The 16665-nt window shown below is 47.5% G+C and overlaps 1 protein-coding gene across 1 annotated transcript; it reads left to right on the top strand.

Annotated features, from left to right (window-relative positions):
- Positions 1-881: 881 nt before the first annotated feature.
- On the top strand, positions 882-15886 carry RAB35 (RAB35, member RAS oncogene family). Its single transcript, XM_027881936.1, has 6 exons — positions 882-1039; positions 4682-4732; positions 5500-5623; positions 12330-12454; positions 12545-12669; positions 13223-15886. The coding sequence occupies exons 1-6, from the start codon at positions 988-990 to the stop codon at positions 13349-13351; spliced, it is 606 nt and encodes a 201-aa protein (XP_027737737.1). The 5' UTR covers positions 882-987; the 3' UTR covers positions 13352-15886.
- The last annotated feature ends 779 nt before the right edge of the window (positions 15887-16665 follow it).

Below are 16665 nucleotides of genomic sequence, written 5' to 3'. Positions count from 1 at the left end.
CTCGGGCGCTTCCCTGGGGGCAGCCTCCCCTTCTGCCTCGTCCTCCCTCACACGAGCTCACAGGGGAGCTGCGGGGGGCACACTGAGCGATCGCTCGGCACAGGGGGAAGACAAGCTGCCCGTGGAGGGGAAGCACGACACGGGTCTCAGGGCGATGGAGGGCGGGAGGCGGCAGCTCCCTGACGATTTCCCTGAGGGGTCCCTTGCGGGTCCCGGGGCGGCGGGTCCCTCACGAGTCCCCTCACGGGTCTCGGGGTGGCGGGTCCCTCACGAGTCCCCTCACGGGTCTCGGGGTGGCGGGTCCCTCACAGATCCCCTCACGGGTCCCAGGGCGGCGGGTCCTTCACAGGTCCCCACACGGGTCCCTCACAGATCCCCTCACGGGTCCCAGGGCGGCGGGTCCCTTACGGGTCCCCTCACGGGTCTCGGGGCGGCGGGTCCCTCACAGATCCCTCACGGGTCTCAGGGCGGCGGGTCCCTCACGGGTCCCTCACAGATCCCCTCACGGGTCCCAGGGCGGAGGGTCCTTCACGGGTCCCCCACGGGTCCCTCACGGGTCCCTCACAGATCCCCTCACGGGTCCCTCACGGGTCCCAGGGCGGCGGGTCCCTTACGGGTCCCCTCAAGGGTCTCGGGGCGGCGGGTCCCTCACGGGTCCCTCACAGTTCCCCTCACGGCCCCGCCCCTGCCGCCCAGACGCGCGAGGGCTCCCCCGCACCTTCCCCCTCCCCAAGGCGCAGGCGCGGCCCCGCGCGAGGGCGCGGCCGTCTCCCCGCGCAGCCGCGGCGCGCGGCGGGGCGGGGGCGGGGCCGGCGCAGGCGCGGCGGGCGCGGCCGGCGGGTTCCCCCCCTCCTCCCGTCGGAGGCCTCGCGCACGCGCGGCGGCCCCGCTGTCAGTTCCGGCTGTTTGTCCGGGAAGTGGCTCCGGCCGGAGCCGCCGCCGCCCCCCGAGCCCCCAGAGCCCCCCGACCCGCCCCCGCCCGCGGCCATGGCCCGGGATTACGACCACCTCTTCAAGCTGCTCATCATCGGCGACAGCGGTGAGCGCGGCCGGCGCGGCCCCGGGGGGCGCGGGTAGGCCGCTGGCGGGGTGTCCGCCCCTTCGGGCCGTGAGGGGCCTGAGGGCGGTGGCGCGGGGGAGGCGGGGAGGGCCGGCCTCCTCCTTCTCCTCCTGCTGCTGCTGCTCCCGGGGCGCCCCCGGTTCCTGGGCTGTGCCGGGACCCCCCGCGCTGTGTGTGAATGGGAGGGCGCGTCTGCTCGGGCGTTCGCGGGGTTTGATGTGGTGAACCTGCGGAACGGGCTGCCGCGGGATGTTATGGTAAATAGCTTGGCTGCGTTCGGGAAAAGGCAGATTGGGCACGTAGAAGTCAGGACGGTACCGGCAGTGCTGCCGGCATCAACCCTGGCGAGCGCGTGTTTTGACGGCGCCCACTAATCTGTTGCTGGGATGAGGAGGGAATTCCCTTCTCCTGCTGACAGGCGGTTTAAAGATCGATGGGAAGGGCTGGCTGCCCTAGGGACCATTGTTTCCAGTGTGGCAACTACTACGTTTTAATAGTCATTATTATCTTAATTATTCCTTAAGACTCTTTCTGTGCTTCAGCCTGAAGTCTCAGTTCTAGAGTTCATCACTTTCTTTGAATAAATCCTTGAAGAGCTGGTAGCTTTGTGTGTTTCTGTTTATAGTATAGGATGCAGACATCTATAAACAGAAAATAAAGGGGTGGTTTGAGTTTCTTCAGAACAGACCCGTAAATTCTTCTGCAGCAGCTTCAGAAACCTCTGGAGGGCTGAGAACTCAGCCCATGTATGGTGCTTTAGTCTGAATACATAAGAACTGGGACTGGGAAGATTCCTGCCTTTGAGTCCAGTTCGGTGTTGGTAACACTCCAGCAGCTCACAGTTTAATTTCCATAAACTGGGGAAGATTGCATCCACCCTGCTCTTTAGCAGAGGTGTGGTCCTGGGGCGGCAGGTCCCGGCATGCAGCGAGGCACAGCTCTTGGGTGAAAGTGTAAAGTTGCACTGTCTTACCATTTGTCACCCTCAGAAGCTTTAGCTGTATTTAAAAGTGTTTATTCTACACTAAACTGTGTCTGCATGGAGGGATCTAAGGAGGGAGAAAGAGCAACAACTTCAGAACAGCTCAAACCCCAGGCAGTTTTGGGAGCCTGTAGATTATTACAACCAAATGTTGCGTTCTGAGTAAAGCAGTGCCTCTGCTGCTTGCTGATGAGCCTCAAAACTGTTCAGGCAAGATAAACAGGATGGTGAGAACTCTGGGGAGGACTTCTCCTCATTTTGAACAATTAAATTTCTTAGCTGAGTCTTCTTGAGCAAAGTCCCTACAGTGTATCCCGTGAAAGGAAAGGAGTTTTGTGAGAATTGTCGGGCTGCCTGTGGTTCTCTGTTGTTAATTAAATCTCACCGTGTAGTTTGAGTATTGATTTTTCTTTGGTTTTGTTTTTGCTAACACCGACAGGAAGGCTTTGTCCCTGCTTTCACAAAACAGTTTGCTTGCCTTGTTTATTGACATGTATTCCCTGCAATAGGAAGTGGACTGACACTGGATAGGATGATTGTGGCTCATCTGCTTTCCCCTGTATGCAAATCTGTCAAGAGGGTAGTAGGTTTGTGTGTTTTTAGAACAGGTCATCCTGAAAAGCTGCTGGTGATCTCAGCTGTGCCAGATATTTAAAAATAATACAGATGATCTGTGTTTTGCATCTGCTTCTTTAATTCACTCTGCCATTCAGTAAAATCTGGCTCTTAGAAACCCCGCCTGGCGCTGAAATTTGCTTTTCATTTTGACTGTGCAGGCAGTGGGCCTCTCTGTTTGTTTGTTTGGTTCATTTTGCTGTCTCCAACAGGCTGAGGCTCTGCGAGCCTTGTCTTCAGATCTTCAAATAGCTCTGTGTGGGAAGTGGGGGGTCACCAAGAGTGTGGTTTCTCTCTGTGTGAACAGTGTGGGTCAGAGGCAGTGTTTGTTTAGTGAGATCGTTGTCATCGGGAGCGTGGAGAACTTCCTGAGTTCGGGAGGTTTCTCCTCCCTGGGAGCTGCCAGCGTGCTGGGAGCAGTGCAGGCTGTGCAGAGCAGGCTGTGCAGTGCAGGGCAGTGTGACAGAGCAGTGTCATGTGCAGCTCTGCAGCACTGCCCAGGGCCAGCTGACTTTGGAGAAGGTGGTGTGATCAGACAGGTCTGGAGGTTCTGGCATCTCTACTTGCTTTTTATTGAGCTGGAGGCCAAGGCCAAGAAGCACAGCACTTGCTGAAACATTTTATTTTTTATTTCATTTTCTTTCCTTTCATTTTATTCTTTTTTTCTTAGCTGACTGGTACTTTGCAGAGGTTTAGCTTCTGTTAAATAACAAGTCCCCTGTTAAAGTTTAGGAACTGCTCTGCTCCCTTTGTTGAGCTCAGAGGTATTGACCATGAGCACTCTAACTGTATTTTTTTAGGAGCTTTTTCCCCTCCTTTCCCTTCCTTCTTAGATTGGTAATAATGAGAAGTGAGCATGGCTTCTCCAGGTGGCTGGTGATTGCAGCTCTTTGCCAATGAGGCCTGGCTCACTGGAATTTTTGCAGATTTTTAGGTTGGCTTTTGTTTTTTGTTGATAGCTATCATCACACGCCAGCAGCTGAGAACCACTGGAGTTCTGCACAGTCTTTGCATAGGTCTTCTCTTAAGAAGAACTTTCAAGTCATACATCATCATCATAATTACCTTGAATAACTTCTACCTGAGAAGACTTAATAGATAATTACCCTGATGAAGTTGAATTTCCTACTCATGCCATAGCAGATTTATTCTGGGGAGGAAAGGTCATTAACAGCAGAGATGTTATGCAGAGATAACAAGGATACCCAGATTTCCTTGGCTGGCTGGCTGTAATGGAATGAGTTTCTTACAGTCCTTGTTTGAAGCACTGTGAAAAATGCTTCCCTGCAAGAGGGTGTGATCAGGGTGCAAACAACGTTTTATGGAAAACCTGGATGAAGTGCTACTCCAAGCACTTAGAGGAATGTTTGGTGGAACATTTTGGCAGCTTCAGAGAGGTGTGTTAGATGTGGAACAGGCCTATTTTGGATGGCAGTACAGAACAGTGATTCCCAATTCCTCTGTTAGGTTTAGACTTCCGTTAAACTGTGGCCGTGATAAGCTTTATAGTACCAAGCCTGGTCTGATTATTGTCAGAGCAGTCCAAATTCCACCAGGGCACAGAGAATGGAAGGTGGGCAGTGGAATTCAATAGAGTAGTTCAGAGCAGTAGTTCTGAGCCCATGTTAAGTAGCAGGACATGCCCATTTTTGGCTCTTTCCTTGGCAGATTTAAGCCTACTGGTTGTAAACTTTCTTTTAGTTATTACTCTTCTCTGACCTCTTGAACTGACCACAGTGCAGAAGGTACTTTTTGGGGTTTTGCTGAGGGCTGGAGGAAGGAGGGGACAACTCCCCCCTGCACTGCTACCAGAAGCATCTTGAGTCTTGGGGTGACTGTGCTTGGTCAAATCTCCGAGGAGAGTGCGGAGATGAACAGTCAAGGTGGATGGTACCAAACGATCTGCTGAGAAAATACCCGAGTTACAGTTAAAAATGCAATGGTTGGGCAAAACACTGTTATTTTGGGTTACCTGACACCCAAGATGATGTATTCAAAGATCTTGCTGTGTTTGTTTGTCATAGGTGTGGGCAAGAGCAGTTTGCTGTTGCGTTTTGCAGATAATACCTTCTCAGGTGAGTGGTTTGTTTACTTCAATAAGTGAAATGCTCCAGGTTTGCTCCAGTGCTGCTGGTTTGGCAAGGAGTTGTTCTGCATTTGCCCACTGATAGCTGAACTAGGAATACATCATTTTTCTAACTTTGCATCTCTTGGTATAAGCCTGCACAGGCCATCCTGTCTGGTCTTCACTTGCAACTGAAAGTCCCACAGTATTTAAATACTGACGTGGTTCCAGAAATAGCTTCGGTGTTTGAGCTTATGCTGTACTCTCTGCAGACTTCCCATTAGCCATTTGGAGTTTAGATTGATTGAATATTGTGGTAAACCACTTACATTTGTCATATAACCAGTTTATTGGGAGGAAACTCTTAGAACAGACTGTATTCAAAATAAGTGTTTGCACAAGCATTTAAAGGAGAGCTTTGTCTCAAAATTTTCACAAGTGAAATACTCTCCTCGTTACTGTTTCCTGAGATATTTGGGTGCTTACTCTTGATCACTGATGCGGTAGAAGAATAATTTTGTTTTGTAGCCCTGACCTTTAAATTTTAAGGGTGGCTTGGAAGAAGTGACTTTATGGCTAGGGAAAAAAAGCTGTTTTCTGCAGATAAAAATCCACAGGCCAGTGTGACTTAGGGCATTTTAAACAGTAAGCAGATATGGGGAACCTTGTTCTGCTCTCCAGTCTGAGAGCTGCTGCCAAGCAGTGCTCAGAAGCGTGCTTTGGGACATCCAAAATAAACAAGACTTGGGTTCTCACTTACCCACACTTTCCCTCCAGGCAGCTACATCACCACCATTGGAGTGGATTTTAAAATCCGGACAGTTGAGATCAATGGAGAGAAGGTGAAACTGCAGATCTGGGACACAGCTGGCCAGGAGCGCTTCCGGACTATCACATCAACGTGAGTATCGCCGGGCTTTGTGATGTGCAGCTCTGGGTGCAGGTTTTGTAGTTCAGCCTTAGGGTTGGGGTGTTTGGATGTTGCAGATGACAAGGTGACCATGGCTTTGTTGTTTGCACAGTGGGGCCTCTCCCAGCTGTTTCAGAACTGATTGTGGTGGTGATACCTTATGGCCTGGGTTTGGGACGAGGATTTCAGATTTCCTCACTCTTCTGTGCATTTCCATGGTGGCTTTGTCTTATTCCTCTGCTGGTAGTTTCCAAATGGTAGAAGCAGAGGTATTTCATTGCATATAGCAGAAAACTCGTCTCTGTAGCCTGCCCAAGATGTGCTCTGATTAAGTGCACTGCAGAAGCTCAGAGTGCAAACCCTCTGTCAGAGTCGTATAACTAATGAACAGCTTGGAGATCGAAGAATGGGATTTCTGATACTTAGTTTTTCCTTTAGGACAAAAGCATTTTAGCAGCTATCTTTGTGTGGAGCTCTGCTGAAGCAGACGCCCACATGATATTAACCTTTTCCTTGGTTGGAGTTCAGACTCAAGCTCATTGTCCTTTTGAACAGTGTGTGCAGAGCTTTTCCGGTTCCCGAAGAAACCACACCCAGAGCTGCGGCGGTGGGAACTGAGAATAAAATGTGTTTGTAAACTGATGGCAGTAAAGGTGGGACCGCTCGCTGTTGCGCTGCGGGGAGAGGGAGAAGAACACTTGGAAATGGAACTTTTGTTTTCTTGGGTATTAACTGAAAATAGTAATTCTTAAAAGACCGAGATGTTTCACTTGGTCTTTCATGACTCACTTCTCCTTTGGCTCCTGCTTTAGAGGAGGATCTCTGATGAATTGGTTAATTTACTCAGACTTGAAAATAATGAGACTGGTTGCATGTGTGTTATGTCTGCACAGCTAGAAATGGCAAAATCGAAGCTGATGTGTGCGCCACCCCTTTCCTCTGCGCTCCTGCACGGATATTACTGGGCTGCTCCCATTGTTTCCTAAGTGCTTGGCCTGAAAAAACTCAGTTGCCTCTTGTAGGGTTCCTGTGCGTGACATCACTTCTTGTTTCAGCGCTGCAGGCAGCTTTGGGGAGGAAGTGGTGAGGGGGAGGCAGCAGAGCGGTGCTGCGGCCCCATCAGCTGTGACAGGCGAGTCAGAGTGCCCCAATTACTGCTGAGTCAGCAAATGGCCTTCCTGTTTGCAGATTCCCTGACGCGACTCGGAGCTGCGTTAATGAGCGCTGGGTCGTGGGGCTGATGCCAGCTAGTTTAGAAAGCCGTGGTATCCAGCCCTGAACAGGGAACACCAGGAAAGGAGGATTCCTTTTGTGAGCAGGGATAGCTGCAGATCGGACTTGGTGTAGTGTTTTATGTAACTTTTTTTTTTTTTTGATTAACATTTAAAATAGATAAGCTGAAATGGTTTGAGGGTGTTTGTGCCATGACCTGTTGGAACTCTGCTACTACTTCCTTTTGCATAGCTTTGTACCCAAGTGAGTTGTGTTTTATTCTGGGGCCAGTGAAAGTCCCAGTTTTCCTGCCTTATCTCTGCTGAAGTAGTTACAGAGTCTGGGAAGAAAGATTTGAATTTTGTGCAGTGTTAAGTAAAGAAGTTCATGTGCCCAAGTGCATTTAAAGTGTTGAGGAAAACACTTTGGGAATGCTGATTACATGGACACAAGGACTCTTCTTGCTGCTAGGTTGGCAAGCTAGTCCAGCATTCCTAATCATATCACCTGTAAAACCAGGAGATAAAATTTGGATTTTAGAAATGGTTCTGCTGTTTTTTTTTTTCCTGTTTATTGGCAAAGTAATACTATGACTGATTTACCCATCCCAAATTAAGTGACAAATCAAGGTACCTTGCTAGTACTTACAAAGGGGCTTGGCTGTCAAATCATGGGTGGAGTGTGAGTGCCCTGTCAACAGAATGTAGTAGTCTGTCTTGTCTTTGACTAGATTGAGGTTTACACTGAGGGTAAGGATATAAAAGGTGTTCCTGCAGTATTACAGTAGGCCAGGAAGTCCCTTTACAGTGAAAGGCAGAGTTCAGATTGATGTTGAGCCAAGGCTGGCAAGCAAGCCTGAAATTAGAGCCCATCTGGTAATTACAGTAATAGGTTGGAAGTACTGCTGTTTGGACTTGGAATTGCGAAATGGTAGAGGTGGTAGGAAGTTAATAGTGGAAAATTGGGAAGCATTAAAAGGTTGTATTAGTTTGATTTTACTTGACTACAGCTACAGAAGCTGTAAAACAGAATAAAACTGTTAAGGAAGAGAAATCATGTTGATCCAGAGTATTCTGCAGAAGCTCAAGAAAACTAAACTAGATCAGAATTTCATACTGGGAAGTATAAAGGCAGCTGGTTTTATTGTCTGTTAAATGTGGAAACACTGGGATAGCTGGTGCCTTGTGGGAGGAGAGGCCAAGCTGTGTGAATTTGGTTGGCATGGAATGTCATCCAAATTAAATTTAAATTCACCAGAGATTTAGCATGCCAGGACACAGCTGTATTAGCAGGAACACTTAAGATGCATGAACAATCAGTCCCTGTACTTGATTTGCTCTTGTAGACAGGACTACTTTGTCCTGATTCAGGATTGTGGGTTTAGGGATTTAAGCTTTACAAGATAGTTGTCAGATGCCAGTTCAGGATGAACACTGATAGCAGAGGGACCTTCTGCCTTGGTGTCCCTTGGCATGGCACATTCAAGAGAGGGATAAGCTTTTTGAGGTGGTAGAATTGCTGTGTCATGTAAAACCAGAGATGACTGTTAAAAGACTCTGGTCTGTTTGACCTGTGACAACAGATGTGCTTCCAGGAACCTGAAAGAAAGATGAGGATGAAACCAGATTATTAGAAGTCTTGGGAAATTCTTAAAATTCTACATGAACGAAGAGCAAGGAAGTGTGGGCTGCAAAGTAGTGAAATGTTAACAAAGAAGTTGGATTAAACCAGTGACCTGTCCTTCACATTTGGCAGTGACACGTTTTCCTGGCAAAACGAACATATGGGCCCTACTGAATGATGTTGTCAGTAATACTGTGTCTCTTTTAAATCTGACTTAGCTATTGCTGTGCTTCACAAAACTGATTGATAAAACCCCAGATGTTAACATTGGGAAGCATTTACTAGAGGGAATATGAGAACCTTCTTGTTGGTATCTTGCAGTAGGGAGTCCCTGGTAAATGGCAGATGTTCCCTCCTGCTTAGTAAGGCCGTGTTCAGAGTGGAGGGGAGGATGATGGTGGCTGAAGGACACAGTGAGTTCGGTAACCACTTCTGAAGATCTCTGTGCCAAGTCTGCAGCATTACTAGGTAATGTGTCAAAGGCAGTAAGCTTATGTCTTTAAGCTTTCAATTTAATTCTGATGGTAGAATAAGCAACGTAGGTGGTTTTTTTCAACTTCAGTGTTGGTATTCTTAAGCCTTTTCCACACCAAAGCCAAATGTAAAGCCTTAAGATCTAGGGAACTCTTCCAACCAAAGCATCCCGGGGCTTACACAGGTCAAGTTTATTTGTTTTTCACCTCAACAGGATATACTTTCATGGACACTCTAAACACGACTGACTGGTCTATAATGTGGGGTTTTTTTCTGTATTTCGCTAAGGTGTTTATCAGCAGGAGCAGTAGCAGGTGTGGTTTGGGAGGTTTGCAGGGTCCATGGCAGAGCGTGCCCCCCATACAGAGGACAGCCAGCATCAGTCAGTCCTTCAGTGGGGGGCTGAGATTGAGAACTTCATTTCTCTTCCACTCTCATTTCTGTGGTATCCATCTTCCCTAAAATGTGGATGGGAAGGAAATAAGACATTCTTTCCCTTGTGTCAAAGCCTCAACTACCTCTTGGTTGCCAAAAGCACAAAAATTACACCTACTCCTCCCTGAATGCCAAAAGCCCCATCTGTTCTCTACTCGCCAAAGCCCACAACTTGTTATAAAAGCAATTCTGCACTGCATCATGCTGGAAGTTGAAGTATGGGGTAGGACAAATTAGATTTTGTTTTCTACTGTCCTGTATTGGGGGTTGGAGAATCTCTGCTGTGCTTGTTAAGTTTACAGTGTTATCTAGGACGCAGAAGTGCAACAACTGATAGAAAACAGCATGGCCAGCTTTTTGAGAGAAAATATGTATAATGGGGCTTCAGAGTTAGAGAATAACAGGTAGTCATGGTCTTCTTTCTCAGACTTATTGCTGTTGGTAATGACAGCCAATGGAGAAAAATGACATTTTAGTGCAGATGAGGGGTTGGTAACCTTTCTAGAACGATGTGCCAGACAATTTTCCTTTCCAAAAATAGAAGCAGTGTGTTGCTGGTAGGCACTCAGCAGGTGTCAGGGGTTGCTCTTGCACAAAGGAAGATATTTCTGATAAACTGTTTGGCAGTGTTAGTGCCCTGTGTCTGGAGCTCCCAGCTCCTGCAGAGTTTCGGTTGCCGTGGGGGTCTCTGCTGCCGGGTCCAGCCCACGGTCCTCGTCCCCGGAGCGAAAACAGAGTGTGCTGACAACGTGTCAGGAGTGGGATCTGTACGTGCTGGCTGCGTGTTTTCTGCTCCCCGACATCGTGTGCTTTGCTCGGGAGAAAATGTAGGTGCGTGGGCAAGGTGGGAGCGGCAGGATGCTCCGTGGGGTCCTCTGGTTTGGATGACAGGATCGCCAGGCTGGGTGGTGCGCACAGCAGAGCGAAGCAGCTCTGCGGAGGTGCAGCTGAACCACCGCGCTTCTCCAAAGCCTCGTTGTTGTCTTTGCAAGCGTGATGCTCACAGTTAGGGAGGAAGTGGTAGCTCAGCCCGAGGGCTGCTGAATTAAAAGACTGTTGGGTGATATGGGAGAGTTTGGAGATAATTAGTTTATTGTTCAGCTGTAGAGAAATCCAGTGTGTTGGTCCCTTTCTGATGCTATCTCACAGAACAGCATTCATCAAAAGCAAGTGTGCAGTGTGTCAGGAGAGGATGGGTTGTTTATTGCAACATGTGGATTCAGGCCATGGAATACTTTTTCCTCTAAAGGATCTAAGCTCTGAATTAAAGTAGGACTTGTAACAAAGTAAAGCACGAATGCAGTGCTGTAGCAAGTTTTGAAGCTGTGAAAGGAACTGACTGTGAATGGAATAGAACATTTGAAAGTGCAGGATCTCTTATGGGACAGGAATAAGTAATTCTTACCTGAGTCAGTTCTTGCCAAGTGAATGTACAGCATAAATTACTGATAAAACATGGTGTGGGAGTATTTGACTGTCTTCTTCAAGTGCCCAGATGAGCAGTAGGAGCAGACTGTTCTACTTCTGTAGAGCAGGTATCATGGCATGGAGGAGTGCTGACACCCAGGGATGCTGAGATCAGGAGAGGAAGGTGTGTGTGAGTGGTATGTGCCTCTCTGGAAGTCTGTCTGATGATCTATAAAGGTGGCTTCTGTTGTAGAAGGATGGCGAAGCTGGAGGTGGGAAGAGACAGTGACTTGTTCACAAGTGCATCAGTAGCAAAGTGAGCTGAAGCTTTGAGATCTTCTGAAAGGTTTGCTTGGGTTGGATTCAAAGGCTTTGAGGTTCAAAGGTGTGTTCGCTGAGTTGGAATAAATTATCAAAGAGGAGCAGAATGGTCACGGTGGAGATCCCTGAAGTGCAGTGGAAGGGAGAGTGCTATCTGTGGTAAGAGAGCAAGGACTAGGAATACTGTCCTCATTTAAGGGAAAATCCTCAATATTGTGTGCTGGCTTCTTGAATTTATTAAAAATTTTAATGTACATAAGAAATAGGAGAGGAGCAAAGGAAAAGAATGAAGCTACATATAACATAAAAAATGGATACTAGTGAAGACTTCACTATCAACTGTTTTAATAACTTCTTTTTTGGGGGGTGAGGGGCAAAGTTGCCTAATTGGCAGTAGGGAACATACCTGGTAACCTTGTGAATGTGGCTGAAAACTGATAAGGTGGAGCTTGCTTTTTTTTAATACAGCATTTTCCTGGTGCACCCACTGCCTGCCTTTGGTAGGTTCGTGCAGGTGATGATGTTGGAACTTGAATTCAGATATTTTTCTTGCGTATCAGAATTGCTCATCGTCTTTTAAAGGTGCTGGTTGCCCAAGATTAATGGGAATAAACTGAAATGAAGCTTATTTTTAATGGCTAAAGGTAGCAGAGCACAGTGAAGGCACATATGGAGTCGATCTGTTGAGTAGGAAGGTGTGATCAGAACACAGTCGCTCAACAAGACAGAAATTTTTGTGAGCTCGAGAGAGCTGTGACTGAGGGTTGAGTTTATTTGGAGATCTGCTGAAATTTTAGTCTGTAAGTGATCTTTCACAGATAACAAAATTACTGCAAAACCTTGACGGGGCTTGTACAGCGCCAGGGTTCACATCCCAGCCAGTTCTGAGGACGTGCCGGGGGTTCGCTGCCTTTGGTCACACAGCTGGAAGACAATGTTAACGTTTGAAGGCCTTGACAACCTGAACAAGGAAGTTATTATCAGTCTTTGGACTTTGAAACCTGCTTGTACAGACTGAATGAGCAGGAAGGTCTGTAGGTTTAGAGGAATAGCATGTGACAGAGCTGTTATAAAAGAATTATATGAGTCTCCGTGGAAAGAAAATGGAGGCACTTGATTGCTGCAACTTGTGGATTTGTTAGGAATCCTATGGAGGCTCAGTGAAAGAGCTGAGAAGGTGATACCCACCTTGAGTTAACGTTTATTGTCCTTTCCTGCTCCACAGGTATTACAGAGGAACACACGGGGTCATTGTTGTCTACGACGTAACAAGTGCAGAATCTTTTGTGAATGTAAAGCGGTGGTTGCACGAAATTAATCAAAACTGTGACGATGTCTGCCGGATACTAGGTAAATAATGACAGCTACATCATCCTGTTTACTGGGCTCACCTGCCCAAGTGCCAAACTGGCTTATCTTTTCTTTCCTTTCCTTTTTCAGTGGGGAATAAGAACGATGACCCAGAGCGAAAAGTGGTAGAAACAGAAGATGCCTATAAATTTGCTGGGCAGATGGAGATCCAATTGTTTGAGACCAGCGCCAAAGAAAATATTAATGTGGAAGAGGTAAGATAATATTCAGAGGAGTGTAGATATGATTGTTTGGGGATAGTGGTGTGGGGAAAAACTTAAAATTACATTCTTCCCATTGAGAAGGAAGGATAAAGTGCTTTGTACGAGTTGCAAGTGAGTAGGTAAAATGTCAAAAAGAGACACCCAGCTGTGCTTGGAAGAGTTGGGGAAGCAAAATGAAGGAGCCCACGCTGCTGTTTTCAGTAGCTTTGCAGTGCTCACATATTAGGCATGGTCTCAGGAAAGACTTGTCATTAGGGAGAATGCTTGTAGGAGGTAGGACTGCCCAGTGTTCACTCGTGGCCTCAGCTGCCAAACTGACCTGTTCTTATTTAGTGGTTTGGAAAAGGGGATAGAGGTGCTATTGATTTAGCTTGGCAGTGAGTTGGGAACGTACCTGATTTCCTCTTGGCCTGTAGTGGGTTGGGGACGATCTCTGAGGCATTATTGAAATACCCAGAACAGTGGAGTTGCTTCGAAAGAGCAGCACCCCCCAGGAGCCAGCCCGAGTCCTGGGGTGCTCTGACCACGCTTGTTTCTCTTGCAGATGTTTAATTGCATTACAGAGCTCGTCCTGCGAGCGAAGAAAGAAAACTTAGCAAAGCAGCAACAGCAGCAACAGAACGATGTGGTGAAGCTAACGAAGAACAGTAAAAGGAAGAAGAGGTGCTGCTAATGCCCCTTCCCTGCTGCAGAGACTCTGCTCTCAGACAGATCAGCCCCTCCAGCTAGACTCGGGCAATTCCACTGGGGCAGGCTTTGGGAGGACTTTCTCAGTTTTGTGCCGTTATTTAAAGATTATTTTTTTTCTCCATGTTTTCTATCAAGAGGCGCTGGCACCTTACCACTTCAGTGCCAAGAAGGTATCGGATGGAATCTTGCCCCCCTCTCCTCCCCTGCTCATTCCAGCGCGCCTTGTAGACAAGAAGGACGTTGCCTACCAAGTGGACTAATTAACCCAAGAGTTTGTATATAATGTATATTGCTTTAACCAGCCTCGCCTCCCTGTTGTCGCTTTGGCTTCTGCCTTCTTAATGTCAACCAATCATGGACTGCAGAATTCATCTTTTTAAAGAAATAGTACAAAGTTCTTAACTCGAGGTGGCCCCGGGCTGGCAGCGACTGCTTCCCGGGGCCTCTGGCTGCATTTCTGTCGGGCTCCAGGCTGGCAACTGGTGCCTCTGGGGCCTCTGGCTTCTCCTGGGGTCCCAGGCTTTTGCTGGGGCTCAGGCTGTGTTTTTCTAGGTACCGGGATTGCAGGTGGCACTGCTGGAGCCTGGGGTTTCACGTCACCAGCCCCTGGGCTGGCAGCTGGTGCTGCTGCTGGGGCCTTGAATTTCAGTTTGCCGTGGTCCAGATTTGTGGCTGGATCCTTGGGTTTCACCTCCTCGTGCTGCAGCCCAGCTGTACCTGTGCTCTCCTGTAGTTTGTATCAAGATACTGGAAAACAAACTGACCTGCAGAAGTGGGATTTATTTGGATAAAACTTTTCTTTTTTCTTTTTTTTAAAGCAAAGTTTAACTCCTTTGACCTCTGCTTCTGGTTCTGCCAGTGTCCTAAGTGAGGGTCCATTTCTTTTGAGAAGAACAAAATCCATGTGATTCTGCCAAAAAACCCAAACTTCTCCTCGTTGCCCTGTCCACAAATAGGCAATCTGAACTTGAATGTGAATTTTGGTGGCAAAGCTTTTGTTTTTTAAGAGAGAAAAAGGCATGAAAATAAATCCAGCTGTTCTGGGTTGATGTCTGAATACGAAAGCTGCTGCAGGATCATTCCCAGGATTCTTCTGGTAGGAAGGAGGACTGCTGTTTAATGCAAAGAAATGGAAAGCTTGCTTGCTTGGGTTATGTGGTGGTGGAGGATCACCCTTGGAAACAAACTGGGCTCACTGTGCTCAATGTTTTCCTGGCCCTTGTCGGCCTTTCTGGGAAAACAAGGGCTCAGTTCCTCAGCCTGAATAGATGTAGTTAAAGGTGGAGAGTGTATGTGTGTGTAACTAAAATATCAAATGTCTGGGCTGAAAGGACATGCTCAGCACCTGAATAATTGCCTAAATAATATTAAAAAATAATTTTTCCTTAAAATGACTAAAAGGCATGGAGGGTATGACTTCCTTTAAGGCCTTGAAGGTGGGCATACTCAGTGTCTCAGTAAGTGGCCCTATGGAATTGCTGGCCTTAGTTTGGTAGGATGTGAATCACTGATGTCCCTGAGCTTGGAGTCAGCCCACTTCTCTCCCTTCCTCCCTCTTCCCCCAGGAGAGGCTAAATTTTAATCACTTGTTTTGCCTGCATTTTTTTTTTTTTTTTAAGATTTTTCGGGTTGTGGTAAAAGCCCCAATGATACAATCACGTCACAGTCAATCACTTTAAAGACTTTTTACAAAATGCAAACAATGAATGTGCGACACGTGGTTTTTTTAATCAGTTCAGGTGCTGGGAATATGTATCCAGCTGCCTTCACCCGTCTCTTTTCTTCACATATCTTGCATTGGTAACCCAAGAATAAGAGTGAGCTGGGATGATACTGCTGGAGTGAGCTCTGATAATTGTAAGACTTGAGTGGCTGTGGAAAGTGGCGGCTGAATTCCCACCAGTCCATCCTCGTCTGCTCTCTGATGTTGAATGTGGTGTGTGCCAGGAGGAGCTGGGCCATCCCTGGAGCCTTCCCGTGGGAACGGAGCTGTCCTGTGACAGTTACCCCTTGCAGATTAAAGGGCCCAGCTGTGTTAACTTTGGGACTCTTGTGGTAGTGTGTGTGCAGATCTAGGAGGGAGTAACTTCATAGGGGCAGAAGTAAAGAAAATGTCTGAATTTACTGGAAATGATGCAATAAAATGAGGAAATGGTGCACCCAAGCCTGGAGTGTTCTCTTATATGGAAAAGTTGGTCCTCTTTGAGTCCAGGTCTTGGTGGCCATGGTTTGAACTCTGCCAATCCAGGTTTCCATTTTCCTGGCTTAAAGTGGGAATTTCTTTAATTTTTTTTCCCCAGAGCTGGCTGTAGAGGAGCAGTTACCTCTGCTCTTGCCACAACTATTCACTTGGAAGGGGTGGGGACTGTGTCTCTAGTGGTGCTGATGTGAAGTTTCCTAAATGTTGAGCAATGGAATGTCTAACTGGTTTGCTAGGATTATTTCTGTAATGAAAGTTTCTAATTATGCTTTTTAAATAATTTTAAAAAACTAAAAATAAAGGTTACAAGCTGCCAAATCTTTTTTTTTGAGGCTCTGTTTCCTCTGCTGTCCAGCACCTGGAGGTGGAGGGTGGCAAGCCAGGGGTGAGCTCTGCTGCTGTATTGTTTTTTTCCTGGGAGGGCGTATTGACAAAACCACAGTTAATGCTTTCAAATGTCCAGTTGCTATTTTGGTTTTAAATGTGAATGAAGAGTAAGCTGGAATTGGTAACTTATTTCCGCGTGACGCTCGTGATTGTGCTGTAATCTTTTGTCTTTCTGTTCAACAACGAGCCTTGAGCGAGCTTTGAAAGCTCCTCCAAGGCAGCAGGGGTCGGCCCCTGAGGTGATTAAAAAGCATCTGGAGTCTCTCCTCACTTTCCCAGGAAATGAATGTGTGTTTAATTAATCTGTGCAGGAACTCTGCAGCAGTGACTGTGCTTGATTTCCTCAGCATCCCCTTGCCCTGCTGCCCTCCACGCACGAGCAGCTGCCCAGGGCAAGGCACCCCTGGGGGGGTGTGATGGGAACCTGCTGTGGGGAGGAGGTGCCTCTTTTCCCTCTGCACCGTTCTGGTAGGACCAGGGAGAGGGGGATCCTGAGCACGTGTGGATGGTCTGAACTGTGGCTGGTGCAGGCTGGAGGTGTGTCACTGTCTGGGTGTTGTGTCTAAACTCCTTACACTTTGAATCTGCCTCCTTTAACAGCCAGTAAATAACACGAGTGGCTGCAGATGCTTCAAATGTTTTTTGTTTGTTTTTTTTTTTCCTCCTGGCCTGTTCTCTTCTGAACACACACAGGTACTGTACACGGCTGA

Source organism: Empidonax traillii, unplaced genomic scaffold, assembly GCF_003031625.1.
Source record: "Empidonax traillii isolate 1590-97213 ecotype Southwest subspecies unplaced genomic scaffold, ASM303162v1 scaffold99:size1466351, whole genome shotgun sequence".
Taxonomy (NCBI): domain Eukaryota; kingdom Metazoa; phylum Chordata; class Aves; order Passeriformes; family Tyrannidae; genus Empidonax; species Empidonax traillii.
Note: the sequence above shows the minus strand (reverse complement) of the source record. Positions and strands in the feature narration are given on the sequence as shown.

Excerpts from the sequence above, each read along its gene's own strand:
- RAB35 (XM_027881936.1), top strand. The coding sequence starts at position 988 with ATGGCCCGGGATTACGACCACCTCTTCAAGCTGCTCATCATCGGCGAC. Across the intron at positions 1,040-4,681 it reads GCTCATCATCGGCGACAGCG|GTGTGGGCAAGAGCAGTTTG; the intron begins GTGAGCGCGGCC and ends TGTTTGTCATAG. Across the intron at positions 4,733-5,499 it reads TGCAGATAATACCTTCTCAG|GCAGCTACATCACCACCATT; the intron begins GTGAGTGGTTTG and ends CTTTCCCTCCAG.